This window comes from Pezoporus wallicus, unplaced genomic scaffold (genome assembly GCF_028554395.1).
Source record: "Pezoporus wallicus isolate ANWC-B61680 ecotype Strahan unplaced genomic scaffold, APGP_CSIRO_Pwel_v1 contig_1851, whole genome shotgun sequence".
Taxonomy (NCBI): Eukaryota; Metazoa; Chordata; class Aves; order Psittaciformes; family Psittacidae; genus Pezoporus; species Pezoporus wallicus.
Window position 1 is genome coordinate 1,123,098 of NW_026635653.1, and position 26,428 is coordinate 1,149,525.

General features: G+C 40.9%; 1 protein-coding gene across 4 annotated transcripts in view; it reads right to left on the reverse strand.

Moving 5' to 3' along the window:
• MYO16 (myosin XVI) overlaps positions 1–26,428 on the reverse strand; it is a 388,271-nt gene that overhangs the window by 278,907 nt on the left and 82,936 nt on the right. Inside the window, exon 1 of one of the 4 annotated variants that reach the window (XM_057397226.1) lies at positions 23,292–23,795. The exons of 1 other annotated variant lie outside the window; for it this stretch is intronic. In XM_057397226.1, coding sequence (XP_057253209.1) covers positions 23,292–23,319 — 28 coding nt within the window. In that variant the 5' untranslated portion in view covers positions 23,320–23,795. Of the gene's footprint in view, positions 1–15,652; positions 15,733–23,291; positions 23,799–26,428 lie in introns of those variants that run through there. 2 more of the 4 variants (XM_057397227.1, XM_057397228.1) reach the window with 2 other exon arrangements.

Consider the following 26,428-nt stretch of genomic DNA (forward strand, 5'->3'; position numbering starts at 1 on the left):
AACGAAATGAAAGGGTAGCTCCATAAAGCTGCAGAAGATGTAACTTTATGCTGCACTTCAGTCCCAGTGTTCAGAGAATTCAATCAAATAGAAGATGTACACTCAGACCCTCCTCAGGCCAAGGCAGTTTGTGACTGCATCTCCTTTCTCTCACAACAGGACTAGGGAATGAAAAAACTTCAAATCTTCCTTATCAGAATTGTTCTGGTTTGTATAAAATATGTCAGTACCCATCCCTTAAGCCCACACAGTACTTCCAGCTTGTGAGACTATACCCCAACACTTCTGTGTATAGCGCCTGTCAGTCAGGCTCACAGCCTCAAGAGGGAAAACCAGCTTGCTGCATTACACCATGTTTGACAATAAAGCTACGCTGTACAAGAGTTTTACAAGAGCTCTGTCCCCTCCTTCTCTTATATGAAGGGAAGAAGCAGCAGCCATATACTTGAGCTCTGACAGGCTACAACTGAAGTTGCTGTCTATACCTGGAAAACTCAACTGAGGGTGAAAATTGTAGCTGTTCTTCTAGTCTTAGCCATAAATCGATGTTGTTCCCTGACAACAGACTTGAAAGGTCAAACAGTTCAGGCAGATTGAAGACTCTTAATGCACTTGGACACTGGTCTCAGATGAGAAGCACTGAGCTGCAGATGGGATTTTTTTCTCTCAGAAAATCTGGAACCTGATACATCTCAGATGAGATCTGTACCTGACTACAGATACAATAGCTGCAGGTCAGCAGCCTTGTTTGTTTAAGCCTGGATTAAACAACATAGTACAGATGCAGACAAAGGCAAACTCTGAATTAATATTTCAGATGCTAATCATTAAAGCATGTAACATTCAGTCCCAGTTTTAGAACCAGGCAGATCTCTGCTCTGAGTGGTGACCTACTGAGCATGGGGAACTGCCAGTTGTGCAAGAGGCAGAGTTACGTGGTTATTACCCCGAGAGAGACGGACTCAAACCCAGAAGGGTTATAGACATGCTTCTGGAGGAAATTTTGGGGATCACTTAGCGCCACTTTGAGCAGGAGGTTAATCAGTGACATCCGATCAGGTAACCATGTCTTATCTATCAGAGACTTGAAAATCTCTTGTCAACTGATTCTCCAAGTTCTCTGGGTAACCTGTTCCACTGTTGCCTCCTACCAAAAATGACTTGTTTTTTTTTCAGTGGCCCTTATCCCTGGTTACTACTGTCACTACCAAGAAGAGTTCAGCTTTGTCATTTACGTAATGTTCCTGGTAGCCTTCTGCTGCCCCCACTCCACTTCCTCAATGTCTATCTTATGCTGGGGGGGGAGGGGGGGGGGGGGGGCAAGACTACACACATACTTGCAGGTGTAGTTTCACTAGTCCTGAGTACAAGCAGACAATGACTTCCCTAAGTCTATTGGCCACAGTCCTCCTAATATAGCCCACTATGGAGTTTGCCTTATTTACAATCAGCATGCAGGGCTGGCTCCGATTCAACTTTGTGTCCACTGTAACCCCTGCATCCTCTTCAGCAGGGCTGCAGATCAAGTCAGTCAGTTCCCAGCCTGTAAGAATGCGTAGGATTAGTCTGTCTCAGGCATGAAAATATGCACTTCCTCTGCTGAATTGCCCAAAGTTTCTGTTAGCCCAATCCTCAGGATTAAACTGTATCATTCAAAGTACGCCAACCACTCTGTCCTAATTGAGCACTGCCAACAAGCAGCCACAGCTTCAACTGTAAAGACGACCTCCAGGAAAAAATAGCTGCTAAAATCCACAACTTTATTAGGCAGATGTAAACTGTTGCTGTATAGAGACTGACAACTCAGCTACAGCCAGGCTTGAAAGAAAAGCTGTTAAAAGCCTCCTAAGGGGTAACGTGTAGCAGGTCTGTCCATCCTTTTCTTTCCCACGTATGAGAAAACCAGCACAAACCAGCATACTGAACTTATACAAGAACCTTGTATGGGACCCATTCAGAAGATACTTAGAAAACATTATTACAGCCAGACCTAGTTTTGAGTATGCTAGTCAGGAGGCAGTGTGTTAACATGAGAAAAGGTTTGTGGGTAGGGAAAAAGGTTGCCTTCTGAAACAATCTGCGTAAGAGTTTATATCTCATTACTTAAGATATCATCACAGTATCACAGTATGCTAGAGATTGGAAGGGACCTCGAAAGATCATCTAGTCCAATCCCCCTGCCGGAGCAGGAACACCTAGATAATGTTACACAGGAATGTGTCCAGGCGGGTTTTGAATGTCTCCAGGGAAGGAGACTCCACAACCTCCCTGGGCAGCCTGTTCCAGTGTTCTGTCACCCTCACTGAGAAGAAGTTTCTTCTCAAGTTTAAGTGGAACCTCTTGTGTTCCAGTTTGTACACATTACCCCTTGTCCTATCATTGTTTGCCACTGAGTAGAGCCTGGCTCCGTCCTCGTGACACTCCCCCTTTATATATTTATAGACACTAATAAGGTCACCCCTCAGTCTCCTCTTCTCCAAACTATAGAGACCCAGCTCCCTCAGTCTTTCCTCATAAGGGAGATGCTCCACTCCCTTAATCATCTTTGTTGCCATGCACTGGACTCTCTCCAGCAGGTCCCTGTCCCTCATGAACTGAGGGGCCCAGAACTGGACACAATATTCCAGATGGGGTCTCACCAGGGCAGAGTAGAGGGGAAAGAGGACCTCTCTCGACCTACTAACTACCCCCCTTCTAATACACCCCAGGATGCCATTGGCCTTCTTAGCCACAAGGGCACAGTGTTGGCTCATGGTCATCCTGTCGTCCACTAGGACCCCCAGGTCCCTCTCCCCTACACTGCTCTCTAACAGGTTGTTCCCCAACCTATACTGGAACCTGGGGTTGTTCCTGCCCAGATGCAGGACTCTACACTTTCCCTTGTTATATTTCATCAAGTTATTCCCTGCCCAACTCTCCAGCCTGTCCAGGTCTCGCTGGATAGCGGCACAGCCTTCTGGCGTGTCAGCCACTCCTCCCAGCTTAGTGTCATCAGCAAACTTGCTGATAGTACACTCAATTCCCTCATCTAAATCATTAATGAATATATTAAATAATACCGGTCCCAGTACTGACCCTTGAGGCACTCCACTAGTTACAGGCCTCCAACTAGACTCCACCCCATAGACTACAACTCTCTGGCTTCTCTCCTTCAGCCAGTTCGCAGTCCACCTCACTACCTGATCATCCAGACCACACTTCCTCAATTTAGCTGTGAGGATGCTGTGGGAGACTGTGTCAAATGCTTTGCTGAAGTCAAGGTAGACCACATCCACCGCTCTGCCATCATCCATCCACCGTGTTATTTCCTCATAAAAGGCTAAGAGATTGGTCAAACATGATTTCCCCTTGGTGAAGCCATGTTGACTGCCCCTCATAACCCTCTTATCCTTGATATGCCTTAAGATGGCACCAAGGATAAGGTGTTCCATCACTTTCCCAGGGATGGAGGTGAGGCTGACCGGCCTATAGTTACCCGGGTCCTCCTTCTTGCCCTTTTTGAAGACTGGAGCGACATTTGGAGTCCTCAGGCACCTCTCCCGTTTCCCAAGACTTGGTAAAGATGATGGCGAGTGGTCTAGCAATGACTTCCGCCAGTTCCCTCAGCACCCGCGGGTGCATCCCATCTGGACCCATGGATTTATGGATGTCCAGATTGCTCAACTGGTCTCTAACCCATTCCTCATCGACTAAGGCAAACCGCTCTGTCGACCTGACTTCATCTAAGGTCTCAGGGGTACAGGGCTCTTCAGGACTGCCTGCAGCAGAGTAGACAGAGACAAAGAAGGCATTCAGTAACTCTGCCATCCCTGTATCTTCTGTCACCAGGGCACCCATCCCGTTCATCAGTGGGCCTACATTGCCTCTGGTGTTAGTTTTGTCTGCCATGTATTTGAAAAAGCTCTTTTTGCTGTCCTTGACATATTCATATTTGAAGATTATTTCATGTGGTTCTTGCTTCAGTCTATGATAAATTACAGTTATGTACAGTGATTTGATAAGGTCACTGTGACTGGATAATCGATTAGTAGTGTCTCCATCAAAACACTGAAAAAGCTTACAAGGGTATTTATTATTTATTTTATGAGATGCCCTGGACCAAAATGACGAGAATAAACACAACTGTAGGTATGCATATGGTTTTAAGGTCTGCATCTTCTGTGTAAGTACACAATATAAAAGCCCTTATGAAACACTGAAATATCAAAACCAGAGATCCCTTTATCACATTACTTATTAACTAGCATAGGACGAAGGAAGTCACTACCACTGCAACTGAAAGGGAAAAAAAATATTTCAAGGATGCTTGCTGCTTCACTGACTGGGTCCACCCAGAATCACTAGAAAAAGAATTGCTACAAAACACCCTGTTCATAAAATTGTAGCAATTTACTCACAACTGGACATAGTGCCAATTGCATTACAACATAAATTATGAGCTTGATTTCAGTATAAGAAATTTCTGAGTAAAAAGGAACTGCTCACTTTGAATTGTCACTGGTTCTCACAGTGAAGGTGAGAAGGACTGTTTTGTGGCACTACAAGCACTAGATCCTGAACAACATGAACAGCTTGGGAAGGATGATGGGACATAAACAGAGAAGAAGAATGTGATTACTACAGGCATTTTCTTCCATATCCTGCAGGTGATTTGCGCCCAAGTAACTTTACAGTATGTAAAAATATTTTGCCATACCTCTTTTCAGAAACCACATTGTTAGAACTTTATACTTCCATCTCTTTATGGCTTATGTCACTTTAGTCACTTGCTCTAGCATTTAAATTGGAAGTCTAGTTATCCTAAAAACACACTTCAGAGAATAATTCACATTGCCTGGGGGTAATTACACTTCTGTCTAATCTGGATCACATGTCAAGGAGGCATTTCCACAATGTAAAGCTGGATGCCTATATACATGTTCACACAGGCACTACAAAAAAGTTTGCAACTGTGCTCATACGTACTGTGTTTTGACTCCTCATGTGATACTTGTTGTGAGTCAGAGAAGTACTCCTGGACCCTGGGAATAGTGTGTTTTGCAAAATATGGCAAGTTAAAATGCTTGTCTCTTCATCAAAGGCACACACACAACCAAACTGCTGACGCTGCCTAATGCAGCAAGCATCTCAAATAAGGTGACATGGAATTATGGTGCATAATGTTTAAAACTACAAATTTGCAAACACAAGACACACGCTTACCTCTAGTTTTGTAAACTTTCATGTTGATTTTGATGATATCTTAAACAATCAATAATTGAACTTCTAGGTATTTGAAGGACTACGGTCTTTAAGAGCATAGAAAAAAAAAATGTATGAGGCTTAAATTACCTGGAAAAATGGCAATTTAAGATTCTGAGAATGTATCTACTTGAGACTGCTACCTAAACAATACTCTTTAAGCATCTTGATCGTAATAAAGGAAAAAGGGCAAAAAACTCTCTAAACATACACTGTCTTTAGCCTGGGTCCTCTGACACTTCAGCTCCAATCTTGGTCTGTTCTTGCTAAACATATGGTATCAGTCCCTCTTCATACCTACAATTAAACACCTACAGTCTAATTAAGATGCCTGAAATCATCCTGAATTTCAGAAAGATAAAGTATTTGAAGATTTCAACAACTTCAGCAAACTGTTAAATAGATTAGCATTCATTAAATGGAAAAAAAAAAAAGAAAAAAGATAAAAACAAAAACCAAAATCTTTTTAATAAATACTGTACTATTACACAACACTTTCAAAGCTGGGTATCTAAACATATTCACAGCACTAACAAAGATATGTGGGAAAAGAATGCAGTGAGCAGCAAGTGCTTTGGCACTTACAGACCCAGATACACGGAGGGTGAAATCAGTGCAGCTTCATCCAGCTCCAAAGACTGCATTAATTTACACCACAAGTTTGATAACAGAAATCAGACCAGAAACTAGAGCCCTGACCCTTTAATAATGTGCTTTGCTGTTGTATGCAATTACTTTACTATACATGATGATTGTCTGCTACCAACAATGCATATTATTTAAATATATTTCATTACAAATATTAATTTATTAGTATTTATGCAGCTGAAATGAATGCCATATGAAATCAGCGATACAAATACAATAGGCTAACTGAAATTACAGTGTCTGGCCCACAGATCAATGCATTTTTTAGAGGTGCCTTCTTCAGAAATCAAGTTATTATGTATTGTCTACTGATCTTCCAGTTTCAAAAAGAAGTATTTCTTACCCATAGAAAGGACTAGATTAATTTAAATCCATCTCAAATTGCAGCATTAAGGTCTGTATCAAAATACTTAGATTTGAAAATCATTTGTTCAGCACAGGAAAAATTACTTACCATTTGAACAGCATCTCCATTACATTTATTAAGCTGTAACTGAAGTGCAATGCTTCTAACTACTCAGCCTGATTTTAACAGCTAAAGCGTTTTCATCAGGTCAGCAGTGGTCTGCTTACTGTAGTGATGGACCTAATCCTTTCTTTTTTTTCTTGGTTCCCCACCCCACAGGCAAATAATCATAAAGGAACAATATAAATGTAAACTATTTACCTTGTAAAGAATGCAAAGAATTCAATTGATGCCAAGTCTTCTGAGAACAAGTTACATTTCAATAAAGGAGCTGATGTGCTTCTCCTGTTCTTGGCTCCAGAAAGCTTCTTTTGGGTGTAATTACAAAGGTGGGGCTCTTAAATGACAGGATACACAAAGCTTCCTCATTTCCTGTTTAACATCCAACTCTGTACTGAAGAGACATCCTAAGCACATTCAAGCAGCCATCCTCTTATAAAGCCCTACTCCTGTATGCTGCTCTTTGAGAGCCTTTCTATGTGACTGGACTGGTAAGCAGTCACAACTGCAATCAATTTCCAGCTTGATACCAAGGAAAAGTTACTTATCAGACACTATTAATCAACTCTACAGGCCTTCCAATAGACTTTATTATCTATCTATCAGCAATTCAGTGAAGTTACAGCAGCATTCTCTAAAAATATATTATATTTAAATCAAAGAATCTACCAATTTGGGATCTTGTCTTCAGAGTGATAGAAGAGAGCCTGAATAATAATGAATTCAATATAACAGAGGGCTCTGCATTGTCATTTGTGATTTATGTCATGTAGCAGTCTGTAACGTACGGATATTTTATGTTCTGGGTAAAAGTAATTAACTGTGTGCCAGCCTATTCAATAATAAACTGCCTACCCATGCATTGGCCTTCAGAGTAATAAAACACAGGTTTCAAGTACATGCATAAGCGGTTCTCCCCATTTTTTACAAAAAGAAAAAAAAAAAAATACCATTTTCTTTTGCCTGCCTTGAAGCACAGGGAACTCACTGGTCTGAATGGTCTGAGAGGAGCTGTACATATCCCAGAGTCCTAATCTGTGTATCACATCTAGAAACTACAAGAATGGAAGCAAAATGAACAGACACTGCTCCATTTCATACTGTTTCTTTTGGTAAAGCTGCTAACTCTATATTATCTACACTGCTGTCATCCTCCTATACTCCCTTGGAGGATGAGACAGGTGCAGCCTGGATTCCCACAAACCACAGCATAATTCAAACAAGCTCTCCCACAAACATCAGAACCCAAAACTAAACCACCATTGTTTGCTCTGGAGCACTGGAGTTTCTAACTGAAAAGACTGCATACCATCCACGATTATTAAAACACATTAACTCATTCATCTCTTCTAATATACAAGATAATTGAGCCTTCAGGACATGAAAGTCTACTCTCAATGTGGATTCAGGGCTGTACTGTACCATCTCCACATACTCCCAATGTCCAGACAATAAGCCAAAAAACACTACCTACTGCTTTTCTCAACTATAAGGAATGCTTTTGAGGAACTGGTCCATGAAACTTGGGATCCAATATGCCCCTACCAAAAAAAATAAAATAAAATGAAATAAAAGAGTAAAAATATAATTAAAAAAAAAAAATTAAAAAATTTTCTTTTGGATACCTCTATTCTAGTGCATAGAAGAAGGGCAAGAAGCAATCTCTGGCTCACCAGTTAAATGTTATATACTGGATCATGTTTGCTTGGTGAAGGTTCATGCAGAACAAAAAAACATATCTAGACTGCATAGCACATGGTCCTGATCCTCCTGTGATTGTCATGCTATGCTGTTGTGCTCTAAGACATAATTAACTTCTTTTATGCCTTCTACATTTCAGTGTCTGAACTGGAGACTACACTCCCAACACAGCAGAAAGGAATTTCACAATATAAAACCAAAGGTGTTCGTATTTGTTCTAGTAAGTAGTAGTAGAGTAGGCGTAGGCAGGAAACAGTATTTGAGGCTACAAAGTCGTTTGAAATAGACTGAAGATGGGGCAGGACACAGAGCACATAATTTGGATGAGTTTCAGCCACCCTACTGGGAGAGGTCTCTAGATACCATCTGTAGCCTTTGCCATAGAGAGAGCTAGTCAGAACTGTTAAAAAATGAACTGGCAAGCTAAATAACAATCAGGTAGCGGGTCTGGAAATGATGCGAGGAAATAAAATTAAAAGATATGCGCGCACACACACAAGTAACAATTAGACACTGTTTTCTTAGGAAAATCAAAGCAAAATATGCTTATATGTGTGTGTGGGTCCAAAACATACTGTTCCTAAAGCATGTATTTATTTTTTTAAGAAAAGTTTTAAGCCTCCATGTCAAGATCTGAAGAGCAAGTTTATAGTAATCAGAAAGCAGCAGTCATCTGAGTCAAAATAACACTTCTTTTTTTTTAATATATATATAGACAGCAGTTAGAAGAAAACCAAAATTGGCTGTTTGAGCTAAACCTCATAGTGTTTTGTTCACTTTTGGATCTATGTATTTATGTCACTCATTATTTAGGATTTCCAGAAGCAATAATGTATATCTCTTAGATTAATACAAAGCACCTATTAAGGCTTGTCACTCACAAAGCCTGAGAAAATAACATTAGCATATGTGGTCATATTTTAATAATCCAAATTGCTATAAATCACATCAACACCAAATAAAACTCAAGAAGCTCAAAATCAGAAGGTACAATGAGAGCAAAGGAGATCTAGGTTTCCCAAATGACAACAAGAGAGACAAGAAGGAAGAGCTCGAAAAAAGAAATAATTCCTCCTTTCAGTCCTTGCACAGACCTGGCTGTCTATTTGGCTGCAATGCAAAACTTCTGAAGTTTCAACTAAGCTGTGAAGATAAGACTTATTTCCTCACGGGGCAGTAAATGGAGAGGTAGTCATACATTCATCTCTAGTCCACGCTTTCATATACAGGACAGAGAGCAGGGGAGGACGTGATCTAGGAATAGATGCAGTGGAAAATTCTTCATGCCATGACACTGTAATATAAAGGGTTTGTTACACAGAGCAAAGACAGTGAGATCACAATAAGCAATGAAAAACACCAACAACTTTGAAGGGTGAATTAACACTTAGGTGCACAGTGAGAAGAAGCCAAAAATCACAGTCATTGCACCTCAAAGGTGTTGAGAAAGTTGGAATAGCAGGAGAACCAACCAACCATTTTACTATAAATTAAGGTCTGAACATAGAAACAAAAAAAATAACCACGTTGTTTCAAAACCTGGGGCAGTTTTTTCATCACAGACATTCTCAGGTATCACTATTTAGGATGTAAACATGCCAGGGATCAAGATGCATACACCAGATGAGAATTACACAAAACCCAAAAGAAAAATACATAAACCAAAATATGCAAAAGCCTTCTTGCAGCAAAGTTAGTTGAAAAAAAAAAAAAAAGACAAAGAGGATATTCAGTATCATGCATCACAAATAGTCAAAAGCCAAAAGGGAAACGGTGGTTCACAGACCTAAACATAAGGACTGTCAAGCACATAGGAAAGGAAATCCTGTGCCGAGTGGACTGTGATTCTACAGGCAATCTAATAATTTACAGAGATTAATGTAAAGTAAAAGCAAATGGAAAACTAGTTTACGGTACAGCACTAACAAAAATTCTGCAGCAGAGCTAATATATAGGCCTTTGGTCACTGTTCAGTGTACATTAAGGGATTGTCATCTCAGTTTTCAAATAGCAAAAGGATTGGAAACAGGCCCTTCTCCTTTATGCAGAAAGGCAACTTATCTGGAATACTGCATTCAATTCTAGACAGTCAAATTGGAGCAGTTCAAAAGAAAATACCACAAATGATTCTGGGGCCTGAGGGACTGATTTATGAAGAAAGATGAAAAGAATTAAACATGCATAGCTTAGCTAAGCAGTGACTAAGGAAAGACAAGTTAACAGAAATCTGAAGGGTGAAAAGGCAAAAGAAAGGTTATATAGCACAAAAAGGAAGGGAATTTGGAACAATTAAAATGAATTTAATATAGTGTAAATTTAGGCAGAGTACCAAGACAAAAATAACACACACGGATGGCATTAACAGGTAAGACCGCAAGATTCCTTGTTTGGTGTACTGGATGGATAGCCACACAAAAGCACCACCAAAAGCAGTTCAATGTTTCTGGCACTCAGGGCAGCTCACTCACTGAGCTCTGGCACCTCTGAATGGCCCTGCAAAGTTCTGCAAAGACAACCCTCCAGTAAAGTGGAGAACCAACTGGGAAGAATACACCACTGGCATCTGAAAGACTTCTCTCCCTTCTGATGGGGGTACAATTACTGGGTATGTCCTAAGTAAGCCTGAGCTACAGTTAGATTAGCAAGGATGGCTGATTAGTCTGAGCTGGAGCTTCATGGATAAGTGAAACACAAGCAAGCTGAGTAGCTGTCCTGACAGCAGAGTTTACAACAGTCTGTTAAGGTCATCTTTCACAATCTACCATCTAGCATTATAGCTGGGGTCATGTAACACTATAGCACAGCTGTATGGGCTCACAGAACATAAAAAGGGTGCAGAGAATCACTGTAACGCTTGTGAACATGTACAGTAATATCACTTCTAGGTTAAATTAAAATGGGGAGATCCGTTTGTCTTAAGAAGAAACTGAACAGCTTCATTTCACCTGACAAGCTGAAAATAGCAGTGTCAATGGATGGACTCCCTGTCTACATGACAGTTCAAGTTCCTTCACTGAGAAATAACTACACAAACATAAAAGATACTTCAAAGCTACTGAAGACCTGAAAGCAGAAATCAAACAGAAATTATCGCAGCTCCAACATTACTGTTCATAAGACAGAAAAAGCGTCTCTCAAAACCACAATAAATCTATATATTCACTGGATATTAGGAGGAATTAAGTATATCATTTAGACTGCCTTAAGAACTTTACTTTTCACAACTGTCTATATGATTTACACATACTACTGCTGTAACTAACATTATTAGCACTGCATCTAACAAAATCAAGTAACTGGGTTCAGAACAAAGCACCTGAAGAGCAAGGTACTCATTTCCTCTACAATCTGAATATAAAACTTCTTGTTTCACATAAACGTATGAGGTATATATTGTTTTCCTAGAGCCTCCTGCAATAAACTACTGGAAGACAACACTACACTTTCCACAAAGACTGAAAAAAAGAGGAAATTTCTACATGTCTGCCTCCCTCCTTCCTTCTCCTCAACTTAGATGACAACATTCACATAACCTTTACAGGACAAAGCTTGGATTCCTTATATAGTAAAAGAATAACATTTACAAGCAGTCTATTAGCTTTCAGAATATGACCTTAATAAATTGCTCAATTTTCTGTAATGTCTTCACAAGGTCCCATATATATTTTATATGTCATACTTCATAACAGGATTTGCACTGAATGGGACCACTGCAAGACTCCACCAGCCTGAGGTGTTATGGCCCAGATCTGTTGCCTGTATACATGTTCTGAATATCACTTCAATCTCTTCTGAAAAGTCATACTGCATAGAGGCACATTCATAATAGGATTTATGGCCAAAGATATCAGACTCAACATTTTTCTTCCCAAGAATAACATTTTCTGTTTTAAAATCAACTATGAAGTAAAAGTAAAGCACACCTCCAAATGGAAATCCTTCAGGAAGATCTGTATTTTAGAGGCATAAAAAACTGGTAATGAATGACCAAATGCTCTTTCACCTCTGCCCTACGCCCTCCTGCCCACAATCCTTGCCAGTTACCATTCTCATGGGCCTAAAAGAGATTAAAATGACTACATCCCAGCTCTCTGAAATCACCTTAGACATGGGGGGAACTTGTCATGGACAGCTGCGTTTCAGTGTACAATAGCACTGGAAAGGCAAACAGATTTGGCAATACTAATTGCATTGTGTTTCTGCAAGTTATGACAGATTGTTACCTCAGGGTATGTGCAGCAGTTAAAATATTAGAACTTGAAGATTTTTGTCTAGCAGGTCTTATTTTGCTGTTGTTTGCACTCAAGGCAGCTGCTTGGAAGTAAACAACTGGAAAATATAACTCAAAATAAACAATCACACTTCTTTTAATTGGTGGTTCTCCTTTATGATATATTAAAAACTTGCATTAGGATTACTCTTTATTTGTTCCAAATCAAACTAAGCTTGTGTTGACTTTATTTCCATTTGTTAGAGAACAAATTAGAATTACTTCAACTTAAAATCTGACTTGCTTCAAAATAACCATGTTAATTTTGATGCAGGTGTTCATTTCATTATCCACAAATATTTTTTCTTTGATTTTACAACTTATGAACTGTGCAAAATTTACCATGATGCAGCATATTAATTTGTCTAAAATTAAAGAAAGAAAAGGAATTATGATTATTTGGAGCTCATGTTACTTCAGGCGCGAAAATATGTTCCTTAGCCTCAAAATTTCACAAACTTTGTGAGGAAAAGTGGATATATTACTACATTTCCACATATGGAAATAGAGATGCTTGGGGACTGTTTGCTGCTCTCTATTCTCAAAAATACAGAATCCCTATATTAGAAAAAAAAAAACCATTCCAAATAACAGAAGCTGAAGAGATTTCTTTACAATTTCCTTACAAGTTCACAGTAAAGTTTTCCACAAAAATCGCTGATGCTTCTCTCTCATGACAGACTTTTACAGTGGGAAACAAAATGCTGACATAAACATTATTTTTGGGATAACTGTAATTTCCATCAAAAATATTATAAATAGAAACTATTTTTGGTTGAATACAACACTGGAAATCTTACAGCCCCCAATCTTCCAAGTTAATATTGCTCCTCTTGCTGTTATTTCAAAATGTATTTTTCCAAATACCAATTTAATATAATAATAATAATATACTGAAAATAATTCTAAATAGTTGTTACTGTTAGGAAAATTGTTGTCAGTTCTTACTGCTAAGAAAGTTTTATTTACTTGGAGGCATACTTGACAAATTAGTACACAACCAGTATTACAAGAGCGCAAAGGTGACTGGGCTACTGCCAGCCCAAAATACATTTTTCTAAATATCACTTCCTATGTCTAAAAACAGTTGTTAATTTAAAGGATTTTTTAATTCTTTCTTGGCATCCAGTGCCAGGATCGTGATTTCTAACATTTTTATATTTAGACAAGGTTTAACATTAGGTCAAATTAAGAAAAATTAACATTGAGTTTCTGTCATTGCCACATGAACCCAGAAACTGGAGAAAAAAAAATAAATAAATCTAGTATGATAGCTGGTACAGAAGTTCTAGCATTCACAGGTTGCAAATTATTTCCTTTCTTTCCTGCTGGCCTGCACCTATACTGTGAAGCAGCGAGAGAGAGAGAGAGACATTCAACACTGTCCCACACAACATTGTCTCTAAATCGGAGAGACATCAATTTGATGGATGGACCACTCGGTGGATAAAGAACTGGCTGGACAGCTGCACACAAAGAGTTGTAGTCAGTGGCTCAATGTCCGGCTGGAGACCAGTAACGAGTGGTGGCCCTCAGGGATCAGTGTTGGGACCGGTCTTGTTCAACATCTTTGTTGCTGACATGGACAGTGGGATTGAGTGCGCCCTCAGCAAGTTTGCTGATGACACCAAGCTGTGTGGTTCGGTTGATAGGCTGGAGGGAAGGAATGACATCCAGAGGGACCTCGACACACTTGTGAGGTGGGCTGATGCCAACCTCATGAAGTTTAACCATGCCAAGTGCAAGGTCCTACACCTGGGTCAGAGCAATCCCAGGCACAGCTACAGGTTGGGCAGAGAAGAGATTCAGAGCAGCCCTGCGGAGAAGGACTTGGGGGTGTTGGTTGATGAGAAAATGAACATGAGCCGGCTTCAGTGTGCGCTTGTAGCCCAGAAAGCCAACCATATCCTGGGTTGCATCAGAAGGAGTGCGACCAGCAGGTCAAAGGAGGTGATCCTGCCCCTTTGCTCTTGTGAGACCTCACCTGGAGTATTGTGTGCAGTTCTGGTGTCCTCAACATAAAAAGGACATGGAACTGTTAGAACAAGTCCAGAGGAGGGCCATGAGGATGATCAGGGGACTGGAGCACCTCCCATATGAAGACAGGATGAGAAAGCTGGGGCTGTTCAGCCTGGAGAAGAGAAGGCTGCATGGAGACCTCCTAGCAGCCTTCCAGCATCTGAAGGGGGCCTACAAGGATGCTGGAGAGGGACTCTTCATCAGGGACTGTAGTGATAGGACAAGGGGTAATGGGTTTAAACTTAAACAGGGGAAGTTTAGATTGGATATAAGGAAGAAGTTCTTTCCTGTGAGGGTGGTGAGGCACTGGAATGGGTTGTCCAAGGAAGCTGTGAATGCTCCATCCCTGGCGGTATTCAAGGCCAGGTTGGACAGAGCCTTGGGTAACATGGTTTAGTGTAAGGTGTCCCTGCCCATGGCAGGAGGGTTGGAACTAAATGATCTTAAGGTCCTTTCCAATCAAAACTATTCTATGACTCTATGATATAAAAAGTTTAACAGAATCAAAAATGTTTTACCAGTGTCTCTACTTGTATCAAGGTTGGTAAGATAAAAGCCATTTGGTTTTGACTGCAGAATTAAAAAGCAGTTTTGCCTAATTTTTTAGATATTCTTCATAACATCTGAATAACCATACTAATTTCTTTTTATATTCTGCATTATATATTACTGATACATCAGATTCAGTCTGTAAAATGGAATAAGAAATACTGTGCACTGTATTAGCATTCCTTTTCTGTATTTTATGGTATAAGCTTCTCAAACAAACACCTTTCCTCAAAAATCTATTTATTCCTCCAGAACTGCTTTATGGATTTTCACAGGATCTAAAAACTCCCAAGCAGTGGCTCATCACACATAGCTGCTTCTTTTGCTCTTTCTGGACTCCCAGGAAAGATGATTCCTGCTTTTTCCTCACAGCCTCATTTTCAACAGGCAGTGTCTCTCGGTCATGCTGGGCATCTCATGTCATTAATAATCTTTTAACCTCATGCCATAGTTCAAAGAGTCACAAGAACACACAAGGAAAAAGAAGTTTTCCCTACAGCCATGTTGTACTTAGCTCTCTTATTGCAGAAATAAATCATGACACGAAGAGTTAGCTGACACCATTATGAAATACGAACTTAAACTAAAGGGATGGCTGTTGAATAACAACTGGCACAGATATCTTGCTTCTATTTACATATCTCCTCCTACCACATGAATAACTTTTACTTTGTTGTGCCTTAAGGCAGGAGGCATGTCCAAGAGGATATAAGAATTCTCCGGAACACCATAAAATGAACTAAATAAATGAATACTACCTCCTGCTCAATTCTGGAATAAAAGAAATCCTGTTCATGTAAAGCAGAAAACACTTTGAAGACTTTGCTAGTCCTGTCATTACTAACTGTCCTGTGTGACAGAGCAGCTATGTGCCACTGTTACATGGGACATCATAAACACACACTGCCATAGACGCCAAAGATTCCTGTACTGCAGACCAAGTAGAGGTCTCCAGTTTTTCTTATCAGGCTCTTCTTCTCTTCTTCTTCAGTGTAATCTACAGCAACTCACTGTGCTGAAACACGGATGAAATTTTCACAGGCTGTCTCACAATACGAAAGCTGACACGAAAGTATTGCGGATCTTCTCCTCACTCCTTCCATCTTCCACTGATGATGCGGGAAGGAATGGGAAGATTCAGTTCATAAACAATTGGCTTCGAGACTGGTGCTACAGTCAGGGCTTTGGATTCTTTGATAACAGCAGGTTTAATAGGGCACCAGTCTGGACAATGACAAGTGAGAAAGGTTTGTCTCACAGAGGGAAAAGGATGCTGGGGCACGAATTAGCAGGGCTCATTTGGAGAGCTTTAAACTAGATTCGAAGGGGGATGGGGTTGTAGCTGGGCTTGCCCCAGTGGGGCAGCACTCCAGAACTGATGAAGACTGGGAGGCCTCCTATAATCCTAGGGTGAAATCGGTGTGCTCAGCTCACTCCCTGGAATGTCTGTACACCAATGCGCGCAGCATGGGAAATAAGCAGGAGGAGTTGGAAACCTGTGTTAAGTCAGGAGACTATGATCTGGTGGCAATTACAGAGACGTGGTGGGACAGCTCACATGACTGGAATATAGTCATGGAGGGCTATGTCCTTTTCACAAAAGACAGGCCAGCCAGGAAGGGTGGTGGGGTTGCTCTTTATGTGCAGGAGCAACTACAATGCACTGAGTTCTGTCCGGGGACAGATGACGAGCGAGTTGAGAGTCTGTGGGTGAGAATTAAGGGGCAGGCTGGCAGGGGGGATACTGTTGTGGGTGTCTGTTACAGGCCACCAGATCAGGGTGAGGAAGTTGACGAGGCCTTCTACAGGCAGCTGAGAGCGGCCTCACAGTCACAGGCTGTGGTCGTCGTGGGGGATTTTAACTTCCCTGATGTTTGCTGGAAGGACCACTCAGCAACCCAGCCACAGTCCAGGAGGTTCCTCCAGTGTATGGATGATAACTTCCTCCTGCAAATGGTGGATGAGCCGACCAGGAGAGGAGCGCTGCTGGATCTCATCCTCACTAACAAGGAGGGTCTGGTCGAAGCAGTAAGGGTTGAGGGCTGCCTTGGTTGCAGTGACCACGAGATGGTGGAGTTCAGGATCTTGTGTGGTAGGACTAGTAGAATACCAAGTAGAATTGCAACCCTGGACTTTAGCAGGGCAAACTTTGGCCTTTTCAAGCAATTGCGAGGGGAAATCCCATGGGCAAGGCTGCTTGAAGGTAAAGGGGCCCAAGATAGTTGGTTGACATTCAAGGATTGCTTTTTCTGAGCTCAAGATCGGAGCATCCCGACACGTAGGAAGTCAAGGAAGAGGGCCAGGAGACCTGCGTGGCTAAATAGGGAATTGCTGGGTATGCTCAAGTGGAAGAGGAGAGTTTACAGGTCATGGAAGGAGGGGCTGGCCACTTGGGAGGAATATAAGGCTGCTGCTAGAGGATGTAGGAAGACAGCTAGGAGGACTAAGGCATCCTTAGAATTAAACCTGGCAAGAAGGGTCAAGGACAGCAAAAAGAGCTTTTTCAAATACATGGCAGACAAAACTAACACCAGAGGCAATGTAGGCCCACTGATGAATGGGATGGGTGCCCTGGTGACAGAAGATACAGAGATGGCAGAGTTACTGAATGCCTTCTTTGTCTCTGTCTACTCTGCTGCAGGCAGTCCTGAAGAGCCCTGTACCCCTGAGACCTTAGATGAAGTCAGGTCGACAGAGCGGTTTGCCTTAGTCGATGAGGAATGGGTTAGAGACCAGGTGAGCAATCTGGACATCCATAAATCCATGGGTCCAGATGGGATGCACCCGCGGGTGCTGAGGGAACTGGCGGAAGTCATTGCTAGACCACTCGCCATCATCTTTACCAAGTCTTGGGAAACGGGAGAGGTGCCTGAGGACTGGAAGAAAGCAAATGTCGCTCCAGTCTTCAAAAAGGGCAAGAAGGAGGACCCGGGTAACTATAGGCCGGTCAGCCTCACCTCCATCCCTGGGAAAGTGATGGAACACCTTATCCTTGGTGCCATCTTAAGGCATATCAAGGATAAGAGGGTTATGAGGGGCAGTCAACATGGCTTCACCAAGGGGAAATCATGTTTGACCAATCTCTTAGCCTTTTATGAGGAAATAACATGGTGGATGGATGATGGCAGAGCGGCGGATGTGGTCCACCTTGACTTCAAGCAAAGCATTTGACAGTCTCCCATAGCATCCTCACAGCTAAATTGAGGAAGTGTGGTCTGGATGATCAGGTAGTGAGGTGGACTGTGAACTGGCTGAAGGAGAGAAGCCAGAGAGTTGTAGTCTATGGGGCTGAGTCTAGCTGGAGGCCTGTAACTAGTGGAGTGCCTCAAGGGTCAGTACTGGGACCGGTATTATTTAATATATTCATCAATGATTTAGATGAGGGAATTGAGTGTACTATCAGCAAGTTTGCTGATGACACTAAGCTGGGAGGAGTGGCTGACACGCCAGAAGGCTGTGCTGCCATCCAGCGAGACCTGGACAGGCTGGAGAGTTGGGCAGGGAATAACTTGATGAAATATAACAAGGGAAAGTATAGAGTCCTGCATCTGGGCAGGAACAACCCCAGGTTCCAGTATAGGTTGGGGAACGACCTGTTAGAGAGCAGTGTAGGGGAGAGGGACCTGGGGGTCCTAGTGGACGACAGGATGACCATGAGCCAACACTGTGCCCTTGTGGCTAAGAAGGCCAATGGCATCCTGGGGTGTATTAGAAGGGGGGTGGTTAGTAGGTCGAGAGAGGTCCTCCTTCCCCTCTACTCTGCCCTGGTGAGACCCCATCTGGAATATTGTGTCCAGTTCTGGGCCCCTCAGTTCAAGAAGGACAGGGACCTGACGGAGAGAGTCCAGTGCATGGCAACAAAGATGATTAAGGGAGTGGAGCATCTCCCTTATGAGGAAAGACTGAGGGAGCTGGGTCTCTATAGTTTGGAGAAGAGGAGACTGAGGGGTGACCTTATAAGTGTCTATAAATATATAAAGGGGGAGTGTCACGAGGATGGAGCCAGGCTCTACTCAGTGGCAAACAATGATAGGACAAGGGGTAATGGGTACAAACTGGAACACAAGAGGTTCCACTTAAACTTGAGAAGAAACTTCTTCTCAGTGAGGGTGACAGAACACTGGAACAGGCTGCCCAGGGAGGTTGTGGAGTCTCCTTCCCTGGAGACATTCAAAACCCGCCTGGACACATTCCTGTGTAACATTATCTAGGTGTTCCTGCTCCGGCAGGGGGATTGGACTAGATGATCTTTCGAGGTCCCTTCCAATCTCTAGCATACTGTGATACTGTGATGTTTCACCTACAGTGTTCCCCCTGCATCCATGGGAGAATCAAGTTCAAGTCCCCATTCTCTGTAAACTAAAACTAATGTATCCCCCGATACCTTTCCAAGCTGTACGAGGTTCAGGTAGAGCAATCGCTTTAGCACGTCTGGAGCCTCAGAAGACTGGATGATGTAAGAAGGGCTGAATCCCTCGGGAAAAGGACATAGACTGAATTTAATCTGCTAAACAAGGGTTTAGGATGATATTTTTCTTTCCTCCAAAGTATCCTACAACATACTAATGCCTGTTGAAAAGGGACAGACACTACCATGGGTGAAACACTCATCCAACTATGCTGAGAGCTCTAGTGGTTAATAATCTTATTAAAAAAAAAAAAAATCCAATGAAATGGCAAGCTACAGAAAAATGGGATAAAATTAAATAAAATGGAAATCACAATAATCCATAGAATTTACTCTTTTTTCATTCATAAATATGACAGTAATTTTATTTAAAATCTGTGAATTAGTGTGAAAAATACTCAAGATGACATCTGCAAGCACGTTACTGCTGGCTTTGGCCCTTCAAGACGTGTATGATTAAAGTCTCTGGCATTGCAGACTAAAGTCAAGACTGAGTTTTTTTAGTGTAAGGAAAGACCCCCATCATATAAGGACTTTTTTTATTACTATGGTTAGGAGGGAGCAAAGAGGGAATAAATCAGTACAGATGACAAGATATCAAAAAGGGATATACCAAAATTTAAATCTTTCAGTGCATCTCCTGCCTTAATTAATTTTCTTCGTGAACAATCCTTCCCATGTATTCAGATGCTGAAGGTAACAAGGGCTAGATGCTGGAGAGAACATTGTATTTCTTTCATATTGTTTCAAATCCTGAATTAAATTCACCAATAAACACCTAATTAGTATTTCAATCCCAGATCTCTGTAAGCATTGCTCTCTAACAAAGCACAATTCAGTGTTTCATAATTCATACAAAGGAGATAAAGTAATCAGAAATGGAGATAATCCAGAAAGAATGGAGGTAGACTCTGATGTTCAGATTTGATGATCCTAATATATGGATAAATTTATTTGGCTCAGACTTGCAGCTGGCATGACTATAACTCCTTAGCAAGGTTTTAATTCTGTTTGCATTTATGCACCTCTGCGGCATTTGCAGCGGAAAGCAGACTCTAGAGTAAAGAATATAAGCCTCCTGATTGAAGTACTATTTTTCTTAGTTAACTCTGCAGATCACTCAGAGGAAGTCCAGAGCACAGTTGGAAAAGCACAGCCATAACATGTAAACGATGCTATTTATGTCATAACTAGATATACAAGGGAGAGAAGACAGCAGCAAGGTGCTGCCTAATTTGCAAAATTACATTCATTTGTACAGTCTGTCACACAAATCACTGAAATAAAATGGTACCCAGCAGCTGGCAGATAATGTGGTATTCTCCTATGTACCACTGTTCTCTCTTCTAAATGGCATGCACTAGTTGACTGACAAGGAGGAGCTACTAAGCACAGACAAGGAAAGCTCTTGGCAGAGATACCTGGCTGCTAAAAGGAGATGGGCACTAGCAGTGACAAGATGAGCTGCTCAAACAGGCAGACATGCATACAACTTGTGCTTTAATTGCTGCCAGCGGAAGACTACATGACGATGGCTGCAACTGGCCTTACCTTATTCCAGGGTGTAACTGGGATGTAAGACCTTACTGGGCATGGTCCCAGACAATCTGGCCTGACTACACAGCTGCCCCTGCTTAGAGCAAGAGGGTGGACAGAAAACCTCTCAAGGTTGGAACTTTCCAACCTGAAATATCCTACAACAAGATGGTGACAGTATATCTCATTTTTGCAGCCTCCTAGTGGGAGCAGTGCACTGAAAAGATGAAATATTAGTAAAACTGTACTAAAAACACAGGAGAAAGTTACAGCCTTTCTAAACTCAGATCTCCATACTTAATCTCTGCAAAGATTAAAACCAAAGTGCAAGTGCTTTCAAAGGCCAGGCACATAGCACTACAGTTCATAAAATGCTAGCTTTAAAGTGCCATTAATTTATATCTTTTAGATGCTTCTCTCCCCAGAGCAGACCAAGAGACAGTGCTCTGCAAACACACATCCTCTGGTTCCAAGTCTTTCCTTTCTGATACAGAAATCATCAGTGAAATGAATTAAGAACAAAGTGGGGTGTGAAGAGTCAAATCCCAACCTCTATGAGGTTCAGTTTCTCTCAGAACATCACTGGTGCAGTCATGCTGCATGAACCCCAATATCTGATCCCAGCTGTCTGCCAGACACAAACATCAGCAACACTACTGGCATGTTAAGTCAAATGGTAACACTCAGGAGGATCACAGAGGAAGTATTTCTTTGTCACTAATTATATGTGGATGTGTAAGCACTTTTGCCTATTCTATATGGAGAAGCACAGGCAGTAAAAAGCCCTTCTGGCAAGCTACAGCCAACAAGCACCATTGTCTTCTAAAGCACACTACTTGGAAGGAAAAGTGCTATGTGGTAAAATACCCTGATTTAGTGAGAAATCACCAATTACAAAATTCCAAATTTGGAAAAAAGGAAATAATATTACCAAAGCTAATGTCGTGCATTCACCTTTCCTTCTGCTATGTCTCAGTCCTTCATTCATGCCCTCTAACCAGTGCAATGAACACTCCAATTAGTCATCATTTGCATCCTTTTAACAAAAGAAACCCACAGTCACTCTCATCTCTTTCCAATTAAGGAACCTATAGTTTCATTGTAGAGTTACATGTTTAATATGTTACCAGACACACATATGCCTATACAGATTTGCTGCAGTTTCACTTTAAGGAAGTAATTCCAAAGCAAATAAAGACTGAACAATACTTTTCTTATATCTTCAAGATAGTTATTATGCACCAAATTCCTCATTTGCAGTTAACAAACCTCATGACAAGTTCAAAGACTTCTTAGAATGCACCTTTAAAACTATGCAGTAAAGCTAAACTGTGCTTCTCTGCATGAACAGGGAATTTAGGCTTGTAACTCTCACCAGTATCAAAAGCAGTTCCATGCACAAGTCCCATTGAACCCAAAAAAGAGGAAACCCTCATAAATTATTTTTCCTTGAATTACTAAAATACCTCCAGGGCACCTTAATGTCACATTAAAACATCAAGGAACTTGTTTCTTAAATTTAACACAGTATTCAAAAAATAGTTTCAGAAATGTCCTTGGTACACCTCAGTCATTAAAGAAAACCTTTTACAGCAATCCGCTATTTGTCATGTAAAAACAGTGACATAATCACTAGAAATATGCAGTTTTCCAAGTCCTTCAGTAAAAAATAATCATGGTTAACAAACTGCTACTCACTGCCCAAAACAGGTATCTACATAATAATTTAATTAGCTGATGTAAAACGATCAATTTCCACTCAGACCCTGGATGCTTTCTTTAAAAGGCAAACCCAGAAAGCTTGAAAAATGTGCAGCTAGGAAGACTGCTGTGATAGGCAAGCCAAAAGAAAAAGAAAATGCTGCTAACAATTTGCTCTGCAAATAAATGTAGCATAGATCCAATGTCATTCTTTAAGGAGGTAGCTTGAATGATTCAAGGTTAAAAGCTCATTATTATCTTTTAAGTCTGTCACACCAAATAGCTAAATATTCTGCTAAGGAAAGGATACAAACATTTGATTTACAACAGATGATGAGATGTGCTCATAATTATGAAGCTATCCTCATTTGTGTTACCCTTTTAAAGTATAAGAGCCATGACCAAGGTTGTCCTGACAGGCGCCTGTAACATAATGCTATGGATGACATGTTACTTCTTTTTTAATATAATTTTCTTCAGTGATTAATTTAAACAAAAGTTTTAAAAGCTGATCAGTATGAACTTCAGAATGAGAGCTTTATCACACAATGAAGTTGCCTCTGAACAGAGGAGAAAAAGACACGCTGTGCTCTGCCTGCATTTTCACATGCAAAGTAACAACTCCCCTTTCCGACTACCACATTGACATCATGCAGCATCTGCCTTCGACTTTTTGCATATGCATTGAAAAGACACACCTCAGAAAATGAAAAAGACAGTTTTAAAATCAAAATAGCCATTTTGTTACTTACAGCATTTGATAAAATGGTAATGAGACATTCTTTCATCTCAGGCTGTAGTCTTGCTACAGGTTTCAGCATTTTCTGCTGCAACTGTCATGCCCAGAAAATGCATTATTTAGAGCCCTTCCTCAGGTATCCAGTATACCTCAGAATACATTATTCAATGTAGTTTCCGTTCCAGGATCTTGCAAAGGCTTCCAAGTCATCCTCACCCGTCTGCTGGCGTTAAGATAAACCTCTGTGCGTCTTGAACCATGACTACTGCACGTGCTATTGTAGCACAATTGATTGACACAGCTCCTAATCCCACATCACCAGGAATAGAAAGATTTAATTGGTGTGCACTTGCAGCCACGTTCTTCCAGCACTGAGGTGTGCAGCTGCACTGCGGCTCTCACAATCCTGCCAGTTAATGGCTTTTCAATAGCTTTCAAATGGCAGCAAACTAAGCTTGATGAGAGGCTCGAATGAAATAGCAGAACAGGGGATCTTAAATTTTATGTGTGCATGTTGTGCGTGTGCCAAATGTGACCAGATTCTTAGCTTGTACTAAACCAGGATTATTTTTAGTTGCCACCAGTTGCTGTGTGAATAGGAAATTGATACAGGTTGCCAAAAATAACCACCTTTTAGCATCACAGATCGTTTTTCCAGTATGTTGAAAGGTAAAAATCAGGACAGAGCCCACAGCCATCTTCAGATTCTCCTGGTTCATGCATGGGTTCATTTAAATTAAGCTAGGAAACATGCTTGTGCGTACATTCCTTGATATGCTCTTGTTTTGTCATTTATTTGTATTACATTTGCATCTTTTTCACAGGTGGAATGCTTATGCCAGAAGAAAGAATGTGCAAGCTCTGCATGGTTTATATGATGATTATGTGCATGTTATCTAATGATATTTTAATCACTGATTGTCAGACAAAAAGCTTATGAAAATGCATCACTAAGAACAAGTCCATACAATTATTTATCAGATCGCAGAATAACGAGACAATGTATACTGATGCATTACCCAGTTTCAGATTAAGGGCACACAAAAGACAGACCTGCATTGTATTTTAAATACCCAGGCTGTATTATCCTCCAAGAACAATTCATGCATTAATTTTCCAAAAACAGTCACCCAGGAATTTAGTTGCTACTTCTTTCAGAAACTACCACAGAACTGCAGTGAAATATTTTTATAAAATAGAATTTAGAAATTAGGAAAATTGTGCTCAGAGAAAATTTATGTTGTTTACTATGTGTCATGCTTACCACATTCACTGAGAACTCTTGTGAAGGGAAACTGATAGCCTAGCCATATTTAAATTTTTTACTTGTCTGAAAGGTTCTTGCCTACTGTTTTGTACACATACAATTTTTAACAGCTACAAAGTGTTAAAGGGACTACAAAGGGAAAAGGGTCTAACTCATTAGTAAAGATTACTAATTCAGATTCTATTAACTACTCTGCAAAGTTCCCACAATAGTAGAAAGATATATATTCACAGGCTTCCAGTGATCTATTATCAAAACCCTTAGGTGAAAATTCTCAGCTCCAAACAGCCACATATTTAAAATCTGATTTTAGGTATAATATTCACAGCAATAGTTTTGCAAAACTAATTATTTAGGTAGGTTATTTGTTTTTTTTTCCCTAAAAACATCATTTTTCAAAAGAAAGAGGGAAAAAAAACTAGAAATAACCAGGAGACATAGAGATAAATTATATAAACCATGATACAGTAATTACATTACCAGGGAAACTTTTCACTCTAAAGCTCAGAAGTCCAAAGTAATTAAATCTATCCAAATTTTCTTTCACAACTGTACAACACTAGGCCAGTATGGGCCATATGACTTATAAAATAAACATACACAGTGTTTTAACAGGCAATGTTAGTCATAGTTCATGAGCAAGTGTCAAGTAATGTCACAAAAAGCCCTTTGAGCAATACTTTTCGGTGTAGACATTCCTGACAGGTTCATCTCTGGTGGTACTGTCAGGCAGACAAACTGCCATGTCTAATACCATCATGCTTCCACCAGCCCACAATGGTTAGAACTAGGAGGACTCTTGGTAAACACTGGTGAATGGAAGTAATGGACAAAGGATGCTTTGCTGAAGAGAGATAAAGAGAAACGGAAGTATATATGATTATGGCTTGAACAAAATGCAGAGAAAAGGTATTTGGATGTCTCATTTGAGATCATAATATATGTGTTTATCTACTGAACTGCCATAGTGAAAATTTAGGATGATGAAACTTAGTACTTATATGACGAGTTAGACTGCATACTTCATCCTGCAAGAAATGAGAGAAAATTCAATAAGGCCAAGTTTAAGGTGCTGAACCTGGGTCAGGGCAACTCCCGGTATCCATAAAGGCTGGGGGATGAAGGGATTGAGAACAGCCCTGCAGAGAAGGACTTAGGGGTACTGGTGGATGAAAAGCTAGACATGAGCCAGCAGTGTGCACTTGCAGACCAGAAAGCCAACTGTCCTGGGCTGCATCAGAATGAGCCAGTTGAGGGAGCTGATTCTCCACCTCTGCTCTGCTCTGGTGAGTCCCCATCTGGAGCACTGCATTGAGCTCTGGTGTGTCCAGTACATGACAGACACAGACTTGTTTGAGTGGGTCCAGAGGAGGACTGCAAAAATGATCAGAGGAATGGAACACCTCTTCTATGAAAAAAGGCTGAGAGAGTCAGGGTTGTTCTGCCTGCAGAAGAGAAAGTTCCAGGGAGATGTTATTGCAGCCTTTCAGTATTTAAAGAGGGCTTATAACAAAGATTGGGAAAATACTTTAGTAGGGTCCGCTGAACTAGGATAAGGGGTAATGGTTTTAAACTCAAAAAGGATATAAGGAAGAAATTTTTTATGATGCATTTAAAGCAGCACTGTATACTGCTGTCAGCAGGAAGTTTTGACACATTGGAGGGCAGCATTAAAGCAGCACAAAAATGAGGAGGAAGGAAAGGTGCCAGATAAACCTATGGTCAAATGAAAACATTAGGCAGAGTAAGTAGCATGAAATGGAGAATAAGGAGAAATGAGAACAAGGGATATCTGTGACTGCAGAGATGGGATGAACCTTGAGAAAAGTAGCAGCTGAACTTGAAGCAAAATTTTGGAAGCCAGAATAGGAATACTGAAAAGG